The following is a 25,946-nucleotide window of genomic DNA, read 5'->3' as shown; positions in this document are numbered from 1 at the left end:
ATATATATATATATATTTGTTTTATATTCAAGTTTTTCTGATTTCATATAAAAGTGCAACAATTATAATACATTTTTTTATTTTTACTTTTTTAAAATTGAGTTTGGTAATCGTTTTCTAATATTTAACTGAAAATTTAGTGATAAATAAAATCTCTTCGTAGTTTACTATTCTTTAGAACTGATATTTCACTTTAATTTTTTCTGGTTTATAAGTTTTATATATGGCAGATATTTTTTTTTACTCTACCATACAATTTTTTTCTTCCATTATAAATCTCATTAACACGTTAAATTATTGGAAGTAAGATCATTTTTGAAAAAAAATTCTGCTACAAATTATATTACTATAACATTTTAACAATATTTTTTTGGCATTTTTAAATTTAATTTATTAAACTTAATTCGTTTTTATTTAATTAAATGCATTATTAATTATAAGTACATAAATATGTACTAAATAATTTTTTTAAATATACTTAATTTTTTAAAAAAATTTGCTGAGGTAGATGCTGATGTGAATAGTCTAGATGGAGAGAGAACTCTTCTATTATATATATAGATTAGAGGGTAATCTCGTAAATTACATATTCTCCGGAAGTCAACAATACTTACGTATCTTTGTAAAAAAAAAACCCACATGCAAAAGAAGAAGGAGACATGTTAGGACATCCTCAATGCATGGAATTTAACACAAATCTTAATTTAAGATTTGTGAAGAGGAACTCTTATATAAGGATTCTTAACTGTTCTGTGTGGTTTTTGCTTCTGATCTTGACATATAAAAAGAAAGAGATGGAGTTTGTTAATTTTTTACCCAGTCTCGAGCTCAAAAGGAAGAGGACCTTCAAAACCAGGAAGATACTTCACAAGCAAAGACGCATCAACAATGGAGAAGATGGTCAATAGAACTAAGACGAGGAAGCTAAGGTAGTTTCTCATTTTCTCTGCTTCCTTAGTGTGACTTGAACATTAAAACACATAATTCAAAGAAAGAAGTCGAGAGTAAAACCAAAAATCAAAAGAATTGAAGTGAAGACAATATAGCAAACGCAGTGGTCAGAACGTGGCTAATGTTTAGCTAATAAGCGCGTTGAGGCTTTTACAGCGTTTTCACTATTAACCGGATTAGACCAACCGGTTGAATAGAGTGAAACTTGAAAGTTCGAACTTTACATTCATTGGTGCTAATAAGTAGCATAAATTTTGAAATCACCGCACTGGATTAACATAAGTCATAGGTACCCGTTCTTTGGTTAATAAAGTGACAAACTCTTAAAAACTTGTCCTTCACCATCACATTACATAACAAAGATCTTTTCTTTTTACCAGAGAAACATGAAGTTTCGTTCCCTGACAAAAAGCTTATTCCAGAAAGAGATCTATTGCTCGCTGTTCTAAAGGCAAAAGTTTCTTGGGACATAGAACTCACCATCATCTAACCTAATCACTTCAAATCCAAGAGGCAAGAATTTACGAAATCTAGTTACTTCATTCACTTTTTCACTTCCTCGTATTCTGCCTCTGGAGCTTGATCACTGCCTCCCTGGGACGATCCTCCTCCTGGTGCAGAGCCCCCACCAGAACCACCAGACATGTGCTCTCCAATCTTCGAAAGAGCTTTGTTTGCCGCGTCCATCTTGGCCTTGATCTCATTAACATCATCCCCAGATGAAGCATTCCTTAGATCCGCCACAGCATCTTCGATCTCCTTAGCGACTTCACTTGGGATCTTCTCTCTGTATTCACCAAGACTCTTCTCTATGCTGTAAATTGTTGTGTCAGCTGTGTTCTTGGTGTCAATCAACTCTTTCCTCTCTTTGTCCTTCTGAGCATGCAACTCTCCTTCTCTCACCATCTTCTGGATATCCTCCTCTGAGAGCCCACCAGAGGACCGGATTGTGATCTGTTGTTCTTTACCAGTCATCTTGTCCTTAGCGGAAACAGTGACAATGCCATTGGCATCAATGTCAAATGTCACTTCGATCTGAGGGATTCCTCTTGCAGATGGTGGAATGCCTACTAGATCAAATTCTCCCAAGAGCTTGTTGTCTGATGCCATTTCACGCTCACCTTGAAGCACCCTGATCCCAACTTGAGTCTGATTATCGGCTGCAGTTGAGAACACCTACAAAAGAATAAAACAAGAAAATCAACATTTTAGCAGAAACTTAACCAAAACAATGGTTGCTTCGAATAGCTTATCACTTAGTATATCACACAAATGTGCTATGATGACCATTAAATTAAGACAGTGGAATTATTTAAGAATCAAAGCCAAGACAAGTAACTCGAGCATGCCTTGCTAAGCACTACATATCAAACTCTCATAGGTGCCTCATACTACCCTAGTTATGCCTTACTCCAATGTAATCGTCAGGGATCCCCTAGTTAGTAATTTTCCATCAAAAGATCAAACCTTGAAGGACATACCTGACTCTTCTTTGTGGGGATAGTTGTGTTTCGGCTGATCAGTCTTGTAAAGACACCACCAAGTGTTTCAATACCGAGAGATAGAGGTGTGACATCCAGAAGCAACAATTCTTTGACATCACCACGAAGGATACCACCTTGAAGTGCAGCTCCCATAGCAACAGCCTCATCAGGATTAACACCTTTGCTTGGACTCTTGCCAAAGATCTCTGCGACAACAGATTGTACCTTGGGGACACGAGTCATTCCTCCAACTAGAAGAACCTCATCAACTTCCTTGGCACTTATACCAGCATCCTTGAGACAATTCTTGCAAGGATCACGGGTCTTCTCAATCAAGTGATTCACCAGTGTCTCGAACTTTGACCTTGTTAGGGTGATGTTGAAATGCTTTGCTCCAGATGCGTCAGCTGTGATAAATGGGAGATTAATTTCAGTTTGAGAAGTAGATGATAGTTCAATCTTTGCTTTCTCTGCAGCTTCACGAAGCCTCTGCAGAGCAAGTCTGTCTTTGGCGAGATCTATTCCCTCAGTGGTCTTGAATTCATTTACCAAGAAATCTAGCAGAGTATTATCGAAATCCTCTCCTCCCAAGAAGGTATCACCATTGGTGGCTTTCACCTGAAAAAAGAAAAGAATATTCATAATAAGAAAGATCCTTTAGAGAAAAGTAACAGAAGGTCTGAAATACATAAAACTACTTGGGAGATATATACCTCGAAAACCCCATTGGAAATCTCCAAAACAGATACATCAAAAGTCCCACCACCAAGATCAAACACAGCAATCAAACCCTCCTTGTTGGTCATTCCATAGGACAGAGCAGCAGCCGTCGGTTCATTTATGATTCTCTCGACATCAAGACCAGCAATTCTCCCGGCATCTTTTGTTGCTTGTCTCTGAGCATCATTAAAGTAAGCTGGAACAGTGACAACGGCTTTCTTGACTGATCTTCCAAGGTAAGCTTCGGCTGTCTCTTTCATCTTTGTCAAAACAAACGCTCCAATCTGACTAGGAGAATACTGCTGACCATTGGCTTCAACCCAAGCATCGCCATTAGGTGCACGCACAATCTTGTAAGGCACCATCTTCATTTCTTTCTGTGTTTGTGGATCGTCGAATGGTCTCCCAATCATACGTTTTGTTCCAGATATAGTGTTTGTTGGGTTAGTGACAGCTTGTCGTTTGGCTGGTGTACCCACAAGAAGCTCTCCTTTGGAGTTGAACGCTACAACTGATGGTGTGGTTCGAGCACCTTCAGCATTTTCAATGACTTTGGGATTCTACAAACACACGAAAGTAAGCTCAAACAATAAAAGAGCTCATAAATATAAATCAAAATCATACAAATCATCAACTCTCACCTTCCCCTCCATGACTGCAACACAAGAATTAGTAGTACCCAAATCAATACCGATGACATCATTCCCAGCAGGCTTCGAGCTGAACCAAATAGAAGAAAAACTTCAGAACAGAAGAAACATAGCAAGATCTTGGCTCTAGCAAATAGATGGAGAAATTAATACCTAAATGCTCTGGAAAAACTTCTCAAATTCTGACCAAGATACGAACTGTTCAATGATGTTTTCCCACTGCTCGACAGCTGCAACAAAATAGAGCCCGACGAGATTCCACAAACACCAAATTTCAATAAGAATTAGTCAAATCGGATCATGTAGTTACAGATCGTGTAAAGAAAGAAAGATAGAGAATCGCGAAAAGATAGAAAGACTTACGAATTTGTAAGCTGAGAAAGGAGCGGACGCGACTTCTCGGCGTCGGATTGAGCGGAGGAGAGCTGCTGTAGCCATGGTTTTTTTTCGAAATTCAAGATCAAGAGCTGCTAGATCAGAGTTTAAGGAAGACGCAAAATGATGCGGTAGGGTTTAGGGTTTTTGAAGGTACGAAAGCTGTTTTCTAGAGAAAGATGGAAGCTTCTCGACGGTGATACTTGTCGACGTCGACGCCCAAATATAATTTGCTTAACCTCGACAAACGGTGTCGTTCGTTAACTAATAAAGCGAGGAGGTGATGTTGCCACGTGGAAGATGGAGGATACTTGAATTTGCAGGTAAAGTCAATTTTATAGAGTACCGGTTGACCGCTTTACGCGTAGGAGTTTTATTATGTTGTTTATAGGTAATTAGTTCGTATTTTAATTTCTATTTTTTTATATTAAAAAATTATTGAGTTTTAGCATTATTAGTAGTTGATGTGTAGGTGGGTGTAAACGAAAGTGCAGTGAAGAATCATAAAGAAACATGTGTTATTAGAGTTCTATCAAATATAAATCTAGATGTTAATATTGTGGGTCTTTTTAATATGTTGGCCTCAAAATTGAAAACGATTTGTGGGTTTCAGGCAGATTGATGTAATTTTTATTGGTTACCTTATCTCTTTATACTAGGTTCGGACCCGCGCTACAGCGCGGGGGAAATAATTAACTATATATAATTTTTAGCGGATTAGGATATGTTACATTTTAATTTTATTGCAATGTAGTCGATTACAGTGAATTATATATTTGTATAATAAGTTTAAATAAAATAATAAATGAAAAATTGAATAAATAATAATACATAATTTTGATACAATTAAAAAAACAGTGAAAAGTTAACAGCACAAAAAAAAATTATTCAATTGACCCTTTTTGTAGTAAAAGTAGAAATATACGTAAAAATTACATACTTACAATTTTTGTTATGAAGTATCAACCCGTAACATAATTCATTTTGCAAAAACCGTTATTCATAACTCGCTTTACCATTATAATTGTGATTTTGACAAACTACCCGTGAACTATCTAAAATTTACATAGTTTGATATATAATATATTTTACCAATAATAATTATGTCTCAAAAAAATATTTTTAAAGGTAAAGTCAATTTTATAGAGTACCACTCGGTTGACCGCGTTACGCGTAGGAGTTTTATTATGTTGTTTATAGGTAATTAGTTCGTATTTTAATTTCTATTTTTGTATATTAAAAAATTGTTGAGTTTTAGCATTATTAGTAGTTGATGTGTAGGTGGGTGTAAACGAAAGTGCAGTGGAGAATCATAGAGAAACATGTGTTATTAGGGTTCTATCAAATATAAATCTAGATGTTAATATTGTGGGTCTTTTTAATATGTTGGCCTCAAAATTGAAAACGATTTGTGGGTTTCAGGCAGATTGTTGTAATTTTTATTGGTTACCTTATCTCTTTATATATTAATTGTCATAATTTGATTTTTTGTTTTACGTTTCTCTTTTTTGGATTGGACGCAATTTATATCTTTTTATGATCATTTTTAATACTATTATATATTAGTTTTCAATTTTCTGTTTTATACATTTTTCGTATTTTCATATGAAACAATTTTAAAATTTAACATATTAGTATAATTTACTTTATATTTAGTTCATTTCATTTAATTATGTTTTTAAATTTCAATTTTCAATTATTATGAAATATTGTTAATTTTGTTTTGTTTATTAGTTTACCATATGTGCTATATTAGAAAAAATTAGTTAAATTCATATCGAAACCTTTAAAGAAATATTATTTATATTGTTACATTTTTTATTCGTGTTTTAAAAATGAGAATTCATGTTTCGTCACAACCTATCTTATTTATGTTGGAGAACTTTGTGGGACATAAATTTGATAGATTTATATTCTCAGAATTTATTACTTTTTGTTCTATTATAGTTAAATTCCATTGTAATTTAGGTTTACATTGTATAAATATAATCAAATTTTTTGTCATATTATTTTTTGATTAATATATATATATATATTCATTATAAAATATTCACTTAAAAACTATAGTCTATTATTTATATATTAGTTAATATATACAATAATTAGTAAGTTTTATTTTATTTTTAATGAAGTCTCTTTTTTAGTTTTATATTATAAAATATAAGAAATGACCTTTCATGTTTCTTTTTGAAAAACTTATTTGCATATGTCTAAATCTTAAAATTAAATGATAAAATTGTATGATTGATTTTTAAAATTAAATAATAAAATGAGGTGGATGATGATTAGGATGTTGAGGTGCAGAAGAGATCAAAGTTAATTTTATATATATAGATTACGAATTACGAATCCTCTAATATTGTTCATAGAGAAAAACAAAATTATAGAGAAAAAGGTGTGAACTTTACGGTCGAAATCAGGGTGAGAGACAAAAGAGGAGTACGGGTTTTGAGATACGAGGACAAATTAAAGATGGATTTGATTTATCCATTAGAGATTATGAGAACTCGGGGGAGAGATAGAAGGAAAGAAAGAAAAAAAGGTGAAAGCTTTGAGAAGAGAGATCAAGAAGAGAGGAAGAGAAGATGGAGTATTGACTACAAATATCACGTTTAGGAAGTATGAAGACCTGAATTGCAATTTGTTTTATAAAATTAGTTCGATCAAAGTATCCCTTATATATTAATAGAGAAGCATTAAAAAGAGAAAAAGCTGATGTGGTACTCTCACAATGCTTCTCACAATTCTTGAGATACAAGGACAGATTAAAGATGAGTTTGATTTATCCGTTAGAGATTATGAGAACTCGGGGGAGAGATAGAAGGAAAGAAAGAAAAAAACGGATTAGACCAACCGGTTGAATGGAGTGAAAGTTGAACCAAGTATCAGATGAGTCAACGTAACAATTGGTGAGGTAAAAAAGAAGCAACAACTGATCAAAGCTTTGGGTGCCAAATGACTACTTAACTAACCAACAAGTAGTTCACAATCGATTAGAAACATAATCAGATCTTTGTGTGTATATCTACGATAGTAGACGACGGTAAAAGCCACGGCCAGACCGGCCATGACGGTGACAGCGACAGCTAAACCAACATTGGAAGGAACAACAGCCGACGACCATAATTTGCCGGAGTAGTCATCATCCTTAAGCTTCCATTTAAAAAAAACAAACAATAAGTGTAATCTATAACTGTTGTCTCAACTAATTAAAGGATAAATTAAAATATTCACCAACAAGCTAACTTATATGATGAGAGCTAACTTATGTAATTCACCAATTCAATTAAACTCCTTATTATCACCCAACTCATCCCCTATATCCCCTATATAGTAAAAGAGAAGTACACTTTCTCTTTAAAAAAAAAAATTGCAATTACGAAAAACATTCATAAAAAATTACCCTTAAGCCTTTCATTAAGGGTAGAAATATCTATACATGCGTATCGGGTCGGGTTAATTTCAAAATGTGTAACCCGAAATTTCGACTTGGATAGTAGCAACAAGTCTTCTTTTCAGACGCCTAATATTGCTAATGGGCTGCGATTTCGAGTGGGCGTGGAATATGAAAAATACATGAAGGATCCGTTATCGACCAATGCTTCTACTCTTTTGGAAATAAAAAGGAATTGGAAAATGAATCAATTTGTTTCATATCCTGATTCAGCGGAAAATTTGTCAATTATCATTCGAAAATGATTACCACAACCAACTTTAGAAACAAATTCAGTTCCATATAATACATAAACTTACATATTTTTTTTTCTAGAATGGCAACAGTCATCACGAATTTTCGATCGGACGGTCATTACACGGCGGTGAGAAGACGGAGGAATCGAGGAGCGGAATACAACAATGTGGATGGAAGGGGATATTGAGGAAGCAAATGAAATGTTGGATTTGGAATTGGTGAGTGAAGCTGTCGATAGAAACGAAAATGAAGAAACCGCCATTGTGAGAGAGAAAGAGAAAGAGAGATTTAGAGAGAGTAGAGTGGAAGGAGAAGACGAGGTTAAAGTTCGTTAAGCGTCTTCACCTACATCCCTACTATAGTAAAAGAGAAGTACAAGTGTATTCTCGGGTCGGTTTTAAAAAAAAATTAAACCCGATTTCATTTCCGGATCTTTCCATTATTTGTTTTCGTTTTCGTATTGGGCTTTATTTCGGAACAAAAAAATTTATGTTTAAAGCCCATTTATTTACAGACCTCTTCGTATACTTTATGGAGGTTTAATAGGCGAATGTATTGTTTGAAACCCATATATTTCCGCCGCTTCTCCGGCCTTAAAATCCTACAAGATCCCTTTAAAGGAAGTTCATTATTACTTTACATAACTACATAATGAATATTTAAAATCCTGTTTTCTCAACATAGAATATTCCATACGAAAATCAAGCTGTACTGTTTAGTTATAGCAAGTGAATAACTCGATTAGTTAATCGTATCTCAAACAAATACTAGAGAATATATTCTACAAAATAGCAACTAATTACTTGGGGATCTCCGAAATTTAGGCAACATTCCTTATATTTAGCAATAGAATCAAATGACAATATTTCCCCCGTATCTCCAAGATTAAGCTACAGCCACAAAATTATAACATAATCGGGTCAGAAGCCCAAAGTAAATGATATTATTTAACATAACAGTTACTATTATAATTAAAAAAAACAAGCCCGCTATTTTATTGTACTCGGTTCTGTTTGTGGAAATTAGAAAACAACAAAAAAAATATTTGGTTTTAACACAAACGAACATACATAATTACAGTTCCCAAACAAAATTTAATAACCGATTCATGTCTAATATTTCCAAACTTAAAAAAATCAAACAGTGTTGCAAATATTACACAAAACTTTATAACGTTCAAAAACAGTTACAAACCAAAATACCCTCAATATATTGATATATGATTACCAAAACACAACCTAGAAACCAAATATCCCCCTTTCCCATTTTTAATAAACCGAAAATGGTCCACTATACTAAAACCACACAATTTTTACTTATTGAAAATATATTCTTGATTGTTTGTTTAACACACCGGTCTATTTAAGCTACCGTATTTTATAAAATTTAGTGTTAACACTAAAATGTCGAATATGCGTCTTCATTCAGTAGGGAAAATCGAATACAATTAAAATCCTACAATTCGAAACAAGAACAAATTTATCGTGCAATATTTCCAAAAAATTAAAAATTAAAAACAGAATCAACACTTTTCCTCCGCGCTGTAGCGCGGGTCAGGACCTAGTTTGTATTGTATGTCATGTACCAGTTGGGATTTTAATAACCGAATAATTTATTAAACCAGTTCAATTTGTATATATTTCCGGTTTAGATTAGTCCATCTAGAAACAAAATTAGATGCTTCTCAATGATAATGCTTCTAAAACAGGTTGATTAAAAATTTTAAATGAAATTTTATATTATACTTAATTGATAGAAAAATGTGTAAGACATACCACATCAAATAAATATTTTGGACAATGGTTTTAAATCATTATAAACATGACCATACTATGTGAATGAACATTAAGTTTAACTTTTTGGGCTTCCAATTTTAAAATTTTTGTTTGGATTAGTAAAGTTATTTATTTGAGCATATTAATTTTTTAAAAGTTTCAAAATATTATAATTTTTAAATGTTTTGAAAAGTTTAAAATATTTTAATATTTTTGAAACCTTTAAAATATTCAAATATAAAAAAAATTATAGAATATTTACAATATTATGCAACGGTCAAAATATTTTTGCAACGGGTCAGCATGATACACGCCACTTAAAAATTTCATTCTTACGGGTCTTAAAGAACATAACTAACTCAAATTTTAAAAATGGTACATACAAAGTTTTATTAACAAAACATACTATTCAAATATTAATTAACTAGAATTTATAATACGAATAAGTTTTACCGATAAACTATATTAAGCTATATAAATCACAGGTCATTCACGGGTTATTTTGTTAAACTCACAATTATATAGAATTACGAGTAATCAATAATATTTTACTAATGTAATACGTTACAAATTGGTCATTTAAAATATATATCGGTTACATACATGTATGATTCACCATAATTAACTCCATTTACTTAACACATCTTCATGCACTAACCATACTCGCTACTTTTTTTGGATAATATTCACTACAAACTTAGTAGAAAAATTAGTTACCAAAATAACAAAATCATAATATAAAATAATTTATTTGTAAAACAAACAAATCATCAAATACATTTGTATTACTTAGTAAAGTAAAACTTATTAACAATAGCCCGATAATTTTCCTCCGTGCTGTAGCACGGGTCCGATTCTAGTAGTAAATAAAAGAGAAGTACACTTTTCTTATAAAAAAATGGAAAGTACGAAAAAAACTAAAATGAAAGTTAAACTCCAGTTTCCACCCATTTTTAAAGTTCGAAACCTCAGGCCCCATATCGCAACTTCAGTCCCCATATCGAAACTCATAATACAAAATTCTCGGCTTATCATTGGTTTATGACATCAATTTGATACAAAACCAAAAGAAACCGAATTGAAAACACAATTCGAATATCCCCAAACTCAAAATAAATTCCCACTCAAAAATCCTTAAATTGAGTTCTTAAGAACCCTAATTTCAGTTTCTTATTTTAGGGATCTTGTGATTTTTGGGGTTATTGGGATAGTTAATCGGGTTAATCGAGTTAGTTTATGGGTAGATCTGGTTTATTTTTTTATTTTTTTTTGGTTAATGATGAATTCGGAATAGTAAACCAATGATAAACTAAAAATTTGGTATTATGGATTTCAATATGGGGACTGAAGTTACGATATGGGGCATGAGGTTTCAAATTTTAAAAATGGGTAGAAACTGGAGTTTTATTTTCATTTAAAGTGGACTGAGATCGGGATTGAAAATGTGTGTGGTTGTGATCATATATGAAAGTTAATGGGGGACACAGATCATTTTCCCTTGTAATTAAGGATATACAGGTAATTTAAACTGTCTCGGATCGGGTCAATTGCTCAATTGTAACCCAAAATTGACAATTGGATCTTTTCCAATTTGGTGCTTATTATTGTTCGGGTACTATATGATTCATTAAATACGATTCATTTAATGCAAAGTTATACTTTTTAAAAAAAAAAACTTGAAAGGAAAGAAAAACATAATATTCCTCTCTTATTCCTTTTTCAAACGAATACACCATATCAATTCCCTAAAATTTCGAGTTTTAAAGATTTCAAAATATTCTTTACAACCAAATTTAGCAACAAATGAAATAATAATTTAAATTCAAACCTTCGGATTTTTAGAAAGTTGATAAACACTGATACTAACAAATATAACGTTTTGATAATCGAATATGCCTTATTATTCTCAAGATTTTTAACCTAAATGTTAGCTATGAATGAGTATGACTAAAGATTGTCGGTCGGATTGATTAAAGATTTTCATGAAATTTTATATTATACTTAATTGATAGAAAAATATGTAAGACATACCACATCGGTAAAATATTTTGGGCAATATTTTTAAATCATTATAAACATGACTGTATGCTTCTAACTATGAATGAGCATGAAGTTTAATTTTTTCGGGCTTTCAATTTAAAAATAATAATTTAGGATTAGTAAAGTTATTTATTTGAGCATATAAAATTTTCAAAGTTCCAAAATATTATAATTTTAAATGGTTTTACAAGTTTAAAATATTTTAATATTTTTGAAACCTTTTAAATATTCAAATATAAATTATTATTGAATATTTAAAATATTAGAAACGGGTCTCTTTGCAACGGGTCAAAATATTTTTGCAACGGGTCAGAACATGGTAGGTACACACCACTTAAGTTTTGCAATTAATTACTTTGTAATATCAACAATAAATTATATGCAAAAGTTCATTTTTACGGGTCTTGAAGAACATAACTAAATCAAATTTTAGCAATAGTACATACAAAGTCTTTTTAACAAAATATACTATTTAAATATTGATTAAATCGAATTTCTAATACGAATAAGCTTTACTGGTAAAATATATTATGTATCAAACTATAAATCACAGGTAATTCACGGGTTATTTTATTATACTCACAATTATATAGTAAAGCGAGTAATCAATAATATTTTTACGAATGCAATCCGTTACAGATGGTCATTCAAAACATATTACAGACATGTATGATTCATCATAATCAACTCCATTTACTTAACACATCTTCATGCACTAATAATACTTGCTACTATTTTTGGATGATATTAAATACAAACTTATTAGAAAAATTAGTTACCAAAGTAGTAAAATCATAATATAAAAATGATATATTTGTAGAGAAAACAAATCTTAAAATACATTTGTATCACTTAATAAATTAAAACATATTAACAATAGTCCGATAACTTTCCCCCATGTTGTAGCGCGGATCCTATTCTAATTATAAAATAAAAGCTTAAAACATAGCAAATTCATGTAAAATAAAGTTAATTGAACTAATCAATACTATTAAAGGAAAAGCGATTTGCACTTGTTGCCGAACAAAAACATTTAAATTTTTATATCAATACTATAGTATAAAAATCTTAAAACTGTTGCTAAACTACTTAAAAACGAATAAACGCGCTTATCTTTTTGACCCGCTAAACAGACTCACTATCATACACAATATATAAAATAAGCGTTAGAGCCACATGTTAAAAAGATTCGCTAGGTATGCTGGTTATGTACATGCATATTGACTTTATTACAATATCAATACAATTCAAACTCAATCAATTGCTTTAATTACTACCACATAATTACCAAATTCATACATTCTCCAACTACAAAAGATAGCAATATAGTTGTTACTTCATGTTATTTACCAAATTTTTAAAAAAGCGAACTCCTAGCCCCCAAAAAAAAAATCCGACTCGATCGCTCTATAGGAGACCACCACCCACATGCAATAGTCGTCGTCTGCTTTTTCCAACAACCAAACGTACAATCAATGTTTACCAGATAAACCTACAAGGTATTTACAAACTGTCTTCAAGTGTATTGCGTTTCTTATATTCGTATATTATTTTTTCCGTTTCTTAAAAAACCTATGAATATAAGATAATTAAAAAATAATTAAGAAACGGAAAAAAATAATTAAAAAAATAATATACGAATATAAGAAACGCAATACATTTGAAAACCGTCTGTAATACTGTCTGTACTTGTAAGTTTTTTTCTTTTTGTAATTTTTGGATTCTGGTGGTTTTTCAAAAAAACAAAACAAAGATCACGAGTGCCACTTGTGTTCTCTGTAACCGTTTCATTTGCTCAATCACCCATCCACACCAGTAAACACAACTCTGCCACTACAGTTGAAAACAGAAACAATGTAAATGCTGTTAATGTAAGAAAAGTGGTGTGGAATCAAAGTTTTAACTAATTATAATCATTAGTTTTAACAAATCTTAATAGTATTATGCATTAGTTTCGTTGACTCACACTTGTGTATCATGTGATACTTGGTTCAACGATGGAGCTTTCAAGTTTCACTCTATTAAACCGGTTGGTCTAATCCGGTTAATAGTAAAAACGCTGTAAAAGCCTCAACACGTTTATTAGCTAAATATTAGCCACGTTCTCACCACTGCGTTTGCTATATTGTCTTCACTTCAATTCTTTTGATTTTTGGTTTTTACTCTCGACTTCTTTCTTTGAATATGTGTTTTAATGTTCAAGTCACACTAAGGAAGCAGAGAAAATGAGAAACTACCTTAGCTTCCTCGTCTTAGTTCTATTGACCATCTTCTCTATTGTTGATGCGTCTTTGCTTGTGAAGTATCTTCCTGGTTTTGAAGGTCCTCTTCCTTTTGAGCTCGAGACTGGGTAAAAAATTAACAAACTCCATCTCTTTCTTTTTATATGTCAAGATCAGAAGCAAAAACCACACAGAACAGTTAAGAATCCTTAGTTAGGTTCTAACATGTCTCTTTCTTCTTTTGCATGTGGGTTTTTTTTTTTTTTTACAAAGATATGTGAGTATTGGTGAATCTAAAGATGTTGAGCTCTTTTACTACTTTGTAAAATCAGAGAGAAATCCAGAAAATGATCCTCTCATGATCTGGCTCACTGGTGGCCCTGGCTGCAGCTCCATATGTGGATTGCTTTTTGCAAACGGTAACAAATATAGTTTAATCACTAATGAGTCTTAATAAATAGTTTAACTGATGTTTGTGGTTTTAATGACAAGTCTAATATATGCAATGTTTATTGATTAAAGACAAGTCTTTTTTTATTGTTTTGTCTTAATTAGGTCCTATAGCCTTTAAAGGGGATGAGTATAATGGAACTGTGCCTCCTTTAGAGTTAACATCTTTTTCATGGGCAAAGGTTAAGAGATAGTATTACGACAGTTTATCTTCTGTAGAACAACATTTTGAATTTGTATCTATGTACTAAAATATTTTTTTCAGGTGGCTAACATTTTATATTTGGAATCTCCTGCTGGCTCTGGATATTCTTATGCAAGAACTCGGCATGCTTTAGAATCAAGCGACACCAAACAAATTTACCAAATTGATCAGTTTCTTAGGAGTGTTAAGTGTTTTTTTTTTTATGAAATATCTTGTTTGTATTCTTAATCTCTCCAAGTAAATTGATCCTGATTACTTGCAGTGGTTTGTGGATCACCCGGAGTTTATATCGAATCCGTTTTACGTTGGTGGAGATTCATATTCTGGGAAAGTTGTTCCAGGAGTTGTGCAGCAAATTTCACTTGGTAGCCTTTTTTAATCAGCACATTCCATTGTTTTTCTATCTTTGAGTTCAAAGCTTACAATCACATTCTACAATTATGAAAACAGGAAATGAGAAAGGCCTCACACCACATAAATATTCAGGTGTCAAATAGTCTATTCAGACAATCATATGGATACTGATTGAGAAAAGAAATTATATGTTTTCTACTTACATATTCCTAAAACTTTTTGAGCAGGGTTATGTTCTTGGAAACCCTTTGACAGATAAAAACTTGGAATCTAACTACAGAATTTCATTTGCTCATGGGATGGGACTTATTTCAGATGAGCTCTTTGAGGTATTCCTTATCTTCATCAATCATCATCATATATGATTTGTTAAGATATATATTTGGTTATAACCAAGTGCTAATAGCTCAATTGGTCAAGTTATTTGGCAAAAGTTCAGAGGTCGCCGGTTCAAATAGCGTTTGGGACGAAACCATATAACATGCTCTGGTTTCGGGTCTGAGGGGGAAAAAAAGATATTTGGTTATAATCTTTCTCTTTTTCAATACGTTTTGCAGTCACTTGAAAGAAGTTGTGAAGGCAAATTCTTCAAGGTAGACCCAAGTAATGCAAGATGTTCAAATAATCTTCAAACTTATGACCATGTAAAGACTTTTATATACCGTACACATCACTTGTGTATCTATCTTATATGCTTCTGTTTCCAAACACTAACTGGCTCATTGTTTGTTTGAGTTTGTATATAGTGTATGTCAGAGATATACACAGAGCATATTTTGTTACGAAACTGCGAAGTAGATTACGTCCTGGGAGACACACTACAGACCTTACCAAACATCAGAGCCGACAGAAGAAGAGAACTGAAGGAGTTTTCAGGAAATGATTCATCATCGTTGCCACCTCCTAGCTGCTTTGTAACAGTTCTCTCCTTGTTTCAATTTTTTATAAAAAATATTCATGGGTTTGGAAATGGGAAAAATGTTATTTAAATCTCGAACTTACAAATTTTGGCCATTTTAATCCTCGATTTCCACTGTGGCCATTAAAATCATAGACTTCTCATTGACGTTATTGGCCACAGGAAATCGATGATTAAAATGCCCACAGTGGAAGTCGAAGATTAAATTGGCTAAATTTGTAAGTTCGTGATTTAAATAACATTTTTCCCGTTTGGAAATTTTTGATATGTCTTACATTTTATCGTTCTCTCAGACATACAAGTATTTTTTGTCTGCCTTTTGGGCAAACGATGAAAATGTACGTAAAGCTCTAGGCGTGAAGAAGGTACCTATTTGAACTATCTTTTTTTTTTGGTTGGCAAAACATAACACAATGCACACAAACTCACCAATTCAATGTTAATGTGATGCAGGAACTAGGAAAATGGAATCGATGCAACATCCAATACATACCATATACATATGATATTTACAATGCATTTCCATATCACGTGAACAGTAGTCGTAAAGGCTTTCGCTCTCTCATCTATAGGCAAGAATCCTTAATATAGCCAAACTAGTTTTTTTTTTCTTTTTTTGTATCTTTATAGTTTGAAAAAATCATGTATTTGGAACAGTGGTGATCATGATTCTATGGTACCTTTCTCTTCAACTCAAGCTTGGATCAGAGCTCTCAACTATTCTATTGTTGAGGACTGGAGACCTTGGATGATGCATAGCGATCAAGTTGCTGGGTAAACAAAAAACCATTGTTTCAAACTCCAATCTCACCATTTTCTAATTATCTTTAAAGACACACTGTTTTCATCTGTGTTTGTAGATATACAAGAACTTACGCGAATAATATGACCTTTGCAACCGTCAAGGTAAACCCTTTCTTTCTTGTATTGGCCAAAGTTTCTGCAGGAAAAACAAAAAAGTCATAAGAATGTTTTGTACTGTGGTTTTGTAGGGAGGAGGACACACAGCTGAGTATAATCCAGATCAATGCTCACTTATGTTCAGAAGATGGATTGATGGAGAACCTCTTTGAACATTCTCACTCACTTCTCTCTCTTTCTCTCTTTGCATTTTGTTGGATAATATCATGTAAAGTTGCAGGTTATTCTGTAATAGAAATGGTTACTCATAACAGTTATATTGCTTTTAGCCTTTTACTGTTTCCATTAATCTTCAGTCAACTCTCTAAAGCCTAAAATCTTTTAAACTTTTTGAGTTATTGCAGTGTTGCACTCTAAAAACAGAGAAGCTCTGTTCCATGGCAAGTCACAGACCTTGTTTCATGTTCCATTTTAAATATTTCAACAGCAGAATGTCATTTTATTACTTATCAGTCATCAATGGTGAAAATAAAATCCCAATGTTTAGAACTCAATCGAAAGAAGAATGATATAGGACTCTTGAGTCTGTTCATTATTTGAACTCAGAGGTGGACATTGCAAGATATGTTCAGAAAAGTGAAAGGTCTCCAGCATCAACTGATCTCTTCACAAGTTTAGTCCATGATTCATTTGTTTCATGGATGATCTTCAAAGCATATTCCTGTAAAGACAGCTCCTCTTAGTTATAGTACTAAACGTAAAGTACCACCGCTAGAGAAATGATAAAACGAAGAACTTACTTTGTTTGCTGGTTTGTCTCCGAGACCAAATCTGTTAGCAGGCTTCCCATCTGGGATCTTGTAATCTCTAAACCAGTCTCTAATGGCTGTTAGTGTACCCTGCTCACCACATATAGGGTCGGAAACAAAATTCATGTATTGTGTTTTTGCATAAACGTAAGGGAATTTGTTTCTACTACTAGATTAGCTCGTACCGGGAAATGTTTCTCAACATCTTCAACATCATTCACAAGATGAGCTTTTGGGTCATCCAAAGAAATGGCAACAATCTTCCAGTCCAGCTCTCCTTCATCAATCATAGCTAAAGCAGCCAAAGGCTTGATTTTAAGAACATCTCCTATCTTCCTTTGTGTTTCACCAATCTCAACAACATCAACTACAAATCCAAACCAAGAATAAGCACACTCCTTTTGTTCCAAAGGGATATCATTTTCCATTACATTAACAGAGTATCACAGTTTCACCTGGATCGTTGTCCCCAAAACATCCTTCAACTTCAGAATTTGCATGAGATGGATCTTCCCAGGTCTGTGGAAGCAACCCATAGTTCCAGTTTATGTTGTACCTGAATAAAAAGCAGTACTGTTAATCATCAAGAAGGTAAGAGCAAAGCAAAACTCAAGAAAGAGAAAGCTATATACTTACGGATAATATCTGAGCTTGCTCTTCTTAGTATCTTGCTTAATAGGAGTGAAATCTTCATCTGTAGCAACCTCCATTTTTGCTTTCGACTCTTTAGGTATTTCAACTATAAAGTTGAAAACTCCATCTCCTAAGGTCAATGGTATATCATGCCATGGAGAAACCTATATACAAATGCATACAATCCTTATCCAGCCTTTACAATAACACAGAACAGAGTGATGAACCAAAAGCATTTCAATTAACATTCAAATTGTAGATCTCTAGAAACGTTGGTTGCAAACTCCATCTCCTAAGGTCAATGGTATATCATGCCATCGTGAAGCAATGATTTACTGCAGTCGGTTTCTTCACATATGTGTTGTCAGTATTTTCTAAGAAATCTGAGCATATGATGGTTCAAAGAAGGAAGTTAAACATGTGGAGCTCACTGTTAAAAGAAGAATCATGGAATTTTCGTGAGGAAGAAAGACCAAGAGATCAAGAACAGGGGATTATCAAAAGGGTCAAGCTGTGTATGGTCTCATTTGATGACAAAGAAGATGTGTTATCGGGTATGAGAAGAAGCTTGAGATTTTGATAAAGAGTATTGAAGTACTGCTGGATCTCTAAAGAATCAGAGTTTATAAAAGTATGTTTTTTTTTGAGACGAGGTACATTCAAAGTTCTCAATTCGTTCTTTTAAAGAGAATTTTGGGAAGAGAAAGTGAAAGAAACAGTTGCAAGTGATCAATGCAAGGATTGTTTCAGAGTTAATCACTTCAAGAAGAATGAAGCTGTTGTGCTTATAGCACGATAAAAGTGTGGTCTCAAATACTGGGAGATACAACTGGGATTTATGGAAATGCAGAAGTCATACTGCATTTGGAGTCTAGAAGAAAATCCAGATTGTTGTGTCTAGTTGCATAGAAGAAGACCAATTTGGATTTGCTTTCTCAAAGAATCACTTGCAGGAAATTTTTCAAGTGAGTTTTTCCATAAGGTTTTGCAGTATGAGTCTGATGAATAAGGAGAAGTTCAGGTTCAAGGTTTAAAGAAAAGTCACAGTGAGGGTCCCTGAAGCATCGTCACAAGTGAAGGTGATGGTTGACGAGAGATTCAAGACATGTCAGTATTGGTCATTGATGCAGATGTCAAGTTGGTTTTCCAAGCATACCGGGTTCAGGTTTTGCAGGGTAATTTTTGGCATGAGTAAGTGACATCACATTCTTAAGAAGTGATGTGGAAGATTGCTGCAAAGGTTTATCACAAGTGTTGGTGATAAGCGACAAAAATCAAAGATAGCTACTAGTATGTTAGTATACTGGTGGAGCATCTTTTGAGAACATGTGACTGTAAATTCAGATATGATCTGAGATGGATCAAGCTTGGAAGAAAAATGCTTGGTCTTAGCAGCACGTTCAAGTATCAGTTGCAGGTTCTGAAATTTGCAGGTTCATGGAACAGTTGCAGGCTCTAAAATTTTAGAAAAGAATAAGGGAATGTGGCTTGAAATGTCAAAGTATTGAAGTGAATCAGTGAATTCGTCAAGAAGAAACTGGGAAAGAGATAGTTGCTGGTGTTGCAAGGTTGTTTCAAAGTCTTTCACTTCAAGAAGCAACTGAGAAAAGCTGAAAGCTTCAAGTCTTGAGAGGTTACAAAAACCTTAACAATAGTATAACCAAATCTAACCACAAGAGTATTCCAACTAACATTTCCTCAGAACTTAGGTAGGCAGACCAATCCATTTCCTCAAATTCTGTCCTAGTGACCAACCTTAAAACGCTAACTAGAGTGATGAACCAAAAGCAAATTAACAATGCAGATCCTAAGATCATTGACTGCAATCTCAAAGAAGAGTTTTTCAATTATGATGTGTCTATCAATAACAAAATCTAACCAAAAGAGTATTCAAAAACAACAATGTGAAAAGATCCCAAAACCCAGAATTTTGGTAAAAGACATAACTCGTGACTTTGAAAACAGAGAGACACAGCGTTAGAAACAATAAAAGGTACCTTCTTTCCAGAACCATCGAGGAAGAAAACACGATAATCAAGCGAGTCGGGTGGGCCTTCTTCTTGAACTTTAACCTGAGGGTTGTAAATGGCACTGCAGGAGAAGGGTCTCTTAGATTTCAACACCAAAGCTCTTCTGCTGAAGCAGAGAGCTCCAAATCCACCGCAGGATTTCTTAACCGGCAGAGCAAAAGCTCGTTTGGCCAGGAAACAAGAGGTGGTTTGGGTTACGGCCGTCGCTGCAGTTATCACTCTAGTAGCCGCCATTATTGTGGAAAGATTGAAGAAAGTAGTGGCCTTTCGTTTTTATTCTCTCTTCTCTCTCTCTCTCAGACACACAGATTATAAAATTGAAAAACGAAGTGAATAGATCACGTGGGGTTCTGTCTGTAGAGTAGGTCTTACCAACTTTTTAAACATCAAATAAATTACTAAATTTTGTAAGCATTAACGTCAAGGTTTCGTGGTGTAGTTGGTTATCACGTCAGTCTAACACACTGAAGGTCTCCGGTTCAAACCCGGGCGAAGCCATTTGTTTTTCCATAATCTTTTTTTTTTCCTCTCACATTAGGCTGGGCAAAAATACCGAACCCGAATATCTAATCCGGAACCAGTCCCGAAAAAACCGGTTCGAGTAGAGTACAAGTATGTCTAAATAACCCTATTAGAGCATCTCCAAAGGGAGATGCTTAATTTGGGGTGTTAAACAATTTTTTAAAAATTTTAATGATTAATAAACATTTATTAAACTTTAAAATTTTTGTTGCTCCAATGGTGAACTCAATAAGAAGTTCTAAAAAAATAAATATTTAATTTAATATTAATATAATTTATATTTTAAAATATATAAAAAACAAAATTATATTACATTACTTGAAATACAAAACATACAAAATAAAATAAAGATATTGAAATAACACAATGTTTAGTTGAAATTTTGAGAGTTGCCAAATTTGTGCCATATGTGTTCAACCAAATCGAATTTTAATTGTTCATGTATTTTCTTATCACGAACTTGATTCCGAATGCCGATCATATTGCCTATATTTGTAGGCATGTCAGTAGAATACGTCATATCCACTTGTGAAGTTCTGCTTCCTTCTCCTTGCTGGAATATTGATACATCAAACTGAGTGTATCCATCGCGTTCGTTTTCTACTATCATATTGTGAAGTATGATACATGCTCTCATAATTTTTCCTATTTTTACCTTATCCCAAACAAGAGCTGGGTTTTTCACAATGGCAAATCGAGCTTGCAAGACTCCAAAAGCACGTTCTACATCTTTTCGAACGCCTTCTTGATATGTAGCAAATAATGATGGTTTCAGACCTTGAGGAAGACGAATCGACTGGATAAAAGTTGCCCATTTTGGATATATACCGTCTGTGAGATAGTACGCCAAATGATACTCGCGTCCGTTGACCATGTAGTTCACTTTTGGAGCTCGACCATATAATATATCATCAAAAACTGGTGAGCGATCAAGAACATTTATATCGTTTAAGGTACCTGGAGGTCCAAAAAAGGCGTGCTATATCCAAAGATCTTGTGACGCTACAGCCTCTAAAACGATTGTCGGTTTCCCTGATCCACGTGTATATTGTCCTTTCTAAGCGGTGGGGCAATTCTTCCACTCCCAATGCATACAATCGATGCTTCCTATCATATTAGGAAATCCACGTATCTCTCCAATATCGAGTAGTCGTTGAAGTAACTCAAAACCATTCAATCTCGAAACCCTAATTTTGAGTACCTAACACAATCGATGTTTAGCTTCAGACAAAATATGGTGATAACGGCGACCTTGAATCCGCCCTTCTCAGCTCCATAACGCCGACGAAATCAAACAACACATCAAATCACCCTTTCTGTCGCCGGCTTCACAAAAGAAGAAGAAAATGTTTTTTTTCGATAGAGAGAGATACGTTTCGATCCCTATTTTTTTCTTCCCTTCTCTCACAGTTTCCATTCAATTATAAACAGACACGTGGCTTTAGAGAGCGATACTAAAAGGTGTTAGTTTAGGGGCGCTGCTAAACATATTAACTCATTATCATTTAATTTTAGTCACATTAATTACATAAAACTCTAAACTTTTCCATAGGCATCTCCCTTTGGAGATGGTCTTAGGTTTTATATTGGTAAACTCGTGGGTTCAGATTCGGGTTAGGATAATACCCGTTACCCGAATGGATACCTATAAAACCCAAACAGTATACAAATATCTAAAATATTTAACATTAATAGTATTTAGTTATCCAATATAATAATTATAATTTTGAATACATCAATCAAATTTACACCTAAATACCCAAAATAATCAAAATATCTCAAATTTATTTGTTACATATGTCAAAATTTAGCTAAACTTGATGAATTTAATCTATTTTTAAATGATTTTTTTGGGTACCCAGTAATTTGGGTAGTAATCGGGTTCTGAAATTTGTAACCTAAACCGACCCGAACCCAAAAATATCCAAATCGAAACCGAACCGAAAGTTTAAAATTACCAATAATTTTTTTTTTTCTAAACCCATATAACCCGAACGGGGTTTACCCGAATCCGACCCAAAAACCCAAATACCCAGGCCTTGCTTCTTTTAAAACTTCTTGTGGATGTAAATCAGTGGAATACGTTGAGTTTCTCAATCATTTGTTTCTAATCTTAAAATTTGATTTGTTTTGTCTCTTCAAGGCTAATAAACATGGTTACTTGAAACATTCTCTCATCTGTTTCGAAAGATTGCTCTAGGATCATCGAAATTGATAGATAAAGTACGTTGAAAAGGTCACAGAGTACACAAACTGATAAGGAATTTACAAAGTTGGAGAAGCAGAGTGAGACAGAGGACAGGCATGATGAGTAGTAGTAGTAACATTATCAAATATTTTTAGGGGAAAAGATCTTTTGTTGTGTCTCTCTGATTAGTCCTCAGTTTCATTTTCTGATGAATTCAACACCTTTCTGAATACTTCCAGCTAATTCTTCTTTTGCTTTCTCCAGACCAATCCTGTTTGAAGAATAAGGAATCCAAGATAAAGATAACTCTCTTTCTTTCTCTCTTGAGGCTAAAAGTATTTTTAAGAGATACCTTTCGTATTCGTTTAAGGGTCCAAGCTGATACACTTCCTCTGCTCCTGTACGGCCAAGGCGCACTTTGGTTGCAAAGAAAGCTAATTCTGTCACCTGTGATGACAAGTCAAAAGGCGTTGAAAGGATATGAAAGGGAGTGAAGAGTTTTTTTCCAAAAGATGAAAATAACTGACCTGTGAAGCAACAAAAGAGCACTCTATGACATTCGCATCTCCTCTTAACCCGCGAAGGCAAGCATCTGCAAACTTAGATGCAGCATATGCCTGTGGTAGTATATATATAATTGGATTCAGTACACCGTTACCGGGGAAAAACAAGTGTTAAGATGATGTCTTTTAAAGTGATTTGGTTTAGTTTTACCATGGAAAGTGTTGCAGATCCAGCTCCAGCTTTTGCCTCCACAACTTCAGTTCCACCATTCTGAATCCGGTTTGTGAGGTACTCAACTTCTTGAGGTGTGAAGCTGCTAGGAGGTTTAACCTGCGGAAAAAAGATTTATGCAAAACCATAAATTAGCGGATAAGCTGATGTAATGTAAACGACTTGCACATTTGCACTTTCTGTTTATATGAAACCTGTGACAATAGTGGCAAAATTGTGACTCCGGCGTGTCCCCCTACGACTGGTACATCAACTTCTCTTGGATCAAGGCCAAGAACTTCTGCCTGCACAAAGATTGAAAAAATATTAACTAATTGATTGTAGTAATGACAAGGAGGAAAGTCAAATCATATGGAGTGAAAAATCACATTATTACCACAAAGGTGTTGGCACGAGCAACATCGAGTGTAGTAACTCCAAGGAGCTTCTTGGGATCATAAGTTCCAGCTTTCTTGAAAACCTCAGCGGCAATGGGGACAGTAGAGTTCACAGGGTTGCTGATCAAGTTGACAACCGCATTTGGACAACATTTTGCTACACCTTCACATAGTGTCTTAACAATCCCAGCATTGATTTTAAACAGATCATCACGGGTCATCCCTGGTTTCCTCGGTATACCGGCTGGTATGATCACAAGATCCATACCCGTTAGTGCGTCCTCAAGCTGTTTTGCTCCCAAGAATCCGCGGACCTAATTGGCTCAAACCAATCAAGAATGCTCAATACTCTCTACTCATTCATTAGCAAGAAGAAGTGAAGTTTTCAAAGTTGAGAGGTTCTTACAACAGCTCCAGTGTCCATATGACTGATGTCAGCTGTGACGCCAGGTGCATTGACAACATCGTAGAGATGAAGTAAAGAGACAAGAGGGTTCAGCTTCATCAACAAAGCTAAAGGTTGTCCAATTCCACCTGCAGCTCCAAGAATTGCTACTTTGAATCCTGAATTCCCGCCTTTCGCTCTGCAGTTTTCTCGTCCCATTACCGAATTCTTTCCCTCCACCTAATCATTGACCAATCACACACACAAAAAAAAAAGATAACATATCAACTCTTAGTCCTAGAAGGCTTCAATGGAGACAAAAACAATTTATTCTCACTCTCTATTGTCATCAGAAATGGAAGCTCACTAGTAGAACGAATGTAAAGTTCGTAACTGGACTAAAACTTTGAGTCTTGATGACTCTGAGAGGAGATCAGTTTTATTTGAGAGAGTGAATACAAACTATTATTTCTTGTTTTAGAACAGCCAATGATTAAAAAGAACCAAATAAGGTAACTTGAATTAGAAGCAATAGTGAGAAAAAAAAAAAACCTGAAGAGTTAAAGAAGGTTGAAGATGAGCTGAAATCCTAGCAATCCTCTGGTTGGCATCTCCACGAAACTCCATTGGTGTGTGTTCCTCTGTTTGCTCTCGTTACAAAGCTGTTAACAAGTTTTAATTTGTATGTTAGAGAAAAGAGAGGACTTAAAACATGGGGACTAGATTGAATGATTATGACGTAAGTGTTTTGTATTATATCATAATTTGTGTGGAAAGAAATGTTGTTCATTTTGTAGGAAGCCTTCCTTATCCCTTTATCTTCAAGATGCTCTTTGTCTCTTTACCGTTGTGGCTCTCAAATTTTCCCATAGAAAAAAGGTTTTTTACGTGAACCTAGAAATTGTTCGACAATTGTATTCAGTGATTGTAAAGAAGCCCACTAAAGGCCCATAACTGAGCTTGCTAACTCGGTTTGAACACTGTTAAGTGGGAAAAAATAAGAAGCAGAAGACATTGGGTTTTGAGTGATCGGTTTAGATGACAAAGAGCTACATAACCGGGTACAAACAAAAAGCCAATAAAACCAAAACGACCCAAGAAATGTACAAAGGATCCCCACATATATATGATACTATGTGATGGGCCCGCGCCCTGCGCCGATTGTCTAAATTAATTTTAAAGATTAACTTAGGTAACAAAATAATAAAACCAGATTTTTAAATAAATCTTATTATATAAACTTTGGTTTTCAAAATCAGCCATTAACAAAATCGTAACATGTGTCAATTATAAACGATAAGATGTTGACACGTGTCGATTCTAGTTTTGTTAATATTTAGATAAAATAGAAATATTATTAACCCTATCGAAAAAAAAATATAAAATAAATATTACAAAAAATGATATATTAAGAAATTATTAATAAAACTAAACAAATAACCTAATTTTAGTTATGTCAATTTGGTTTATTAATACGATAGGGATTTAAAAATTATAATTAACAAGAATATATGTCGGTTTTACGATAAGATGTTGACACGTGTCGATTCTAATTTTGTAATCCCTACTA

The 25,946-nt window shown here is 33.8% G+C and overlaps 4 protein-coding genes and 1 non-coding gene across 5 annotated transcripts; 2 read left to right on the top strand and 3 right to left on the bottom strand.

The window, feature by feature from the left end:
* Positions 1-1,201: 1,201 nt before the first annotated feature.
* On the bottom strand, positions 1,202-4,355 carry LOC17893941 (heat shock 70 kDa protein 10, mitochondrial). Its single transcript, XM_006297059.2, has 6 exons — positions 4,169-4,355; positions 3,959-4,035; positions 3,797-3,875; positions 3,149-3,715; positions 2,433-3,053; positions 1,202-2,127 (listed from the first exon to the last, which is right to left on the bottom strand). Exons 1-6 carry the CDS (start codon positions 4,241-4,243, stop codon positions 1,495-1,497), a joined length of 2,052 nt encoding a protein of 683 aa, XP_006297121.1. The 5' UTR covers positions 4,244-4,355; the 3' UTR covers positions 1,202-1,494.
* Positions 4,356-13,911: 9,556 nt separating this feature from the next.
* On the top strand, positions 13,912-17,074 carry LOC17892760 (serine carboxypeptidase-like 19). The gene is given in 15 exon segments (XM_023785836.1): positions 13,912-14,036; positions 14,182-14,327; positions 14,464-14,540; positions 14,624-14,746; positions 14,826-14,928; positions 15,014-15,035; positions 15,037-15,049; positions 15,145-15,246; positions 15,475-15,561; positions 15,664-15,831; positions 16,130-16,201; positions 16,290-16,408; positions 16,494-16,610; positions 16,697-16,742; positions 16,829-17,074. Coding segments are annotated over 15 exon segments (1,401 nt in total). The 3' UTR covers positions 16,910-17,074.
* Positions 17,075-17,173: 99 nt separating this feature from the next.
* LOC17891855 (soluble inorganic pyrophosphatase 6, chloroplastic) lies at positions 17,174-20,473 on the bottom strand. Its single transcript, XM_006298154.2, has 6 exons — positions 20,137-20,473; positions 18,143-18,303; positions 17,962-18,062; positions 17,692-17,873; positions 17,498-17,596; positions 17,174-17,418 (listed from the first exon to the last, which is right to left on the bottom strand). Exons 1-6 carry the CDS (start codon positions 20,401-20,403, stop codon positions 17,326-17,328), a joined length of 903 nt encoding a protein of 300 aa, XP_006298216.1. The 5' UTR covers positions 20,404-20,473; the 3' UTR covers positions 17,174-17,325.
* A 120-nt stretch (positions 20,474-20,593) lies between these two features.
* Positions 20,594-20,667, top strand: TRNAV-AAC. Its single transcript has one exon. It is a non-coding gene; the product is annotated as a tRNA-Val (tRNA).
* Positions 20,668-22,870: 2,203 nt separating this feature from the next.
* Positions 22,871-25,113, bottom strand: LOC17893797 (malate dehydrogenase 2, peroxisomal). Its single transcript, XM_006297942.2, has 8 exons — positions 24,929-25,113; positions 24,398-24,616; positions 23,991-24,305; positions 23,809-23,898; positions 23,594-23,713; positions 23,407-23,496; positions 23,232-23,326; positions 22,871-23,150 (listed from the first exon to the last, which is right to left on the bottom strand). Exons 1-8 carry the CDS (start codon positions 25,001-25,003, stop codon positions 23,078-23,080), a joined length of 1,077 nt encoding a protein of 358 aa, XP_006298004.1. The 5' UTR covers positions 25,004-25,113; the 3' UTR covers positions 22,871-23,077.
* Between the last annotated feature and the right edge of the window lie 833 nt (positions 25,114-25,946).

This window comes from Capsella rubella, unplaced genomic scaffold (assembly GCF_000375325.1).
Source record: "Capsella rubella cultivar Monte Gargano unplaced genomic scaffold, Caprub1_0 scaffold_3, whole genome shotgun sequence".
Lineage (NCBI taxonomy): Eukaryota > Viridiplantae > Streptophyta > Magnoliopsida > Brassicales > Brassicaceae > Capsella > Capsella rubella.
Note: the sequence above shows the minus strand (reverse complement) of the source record. Positions and strands in the feature narration are given on the sequence as shown.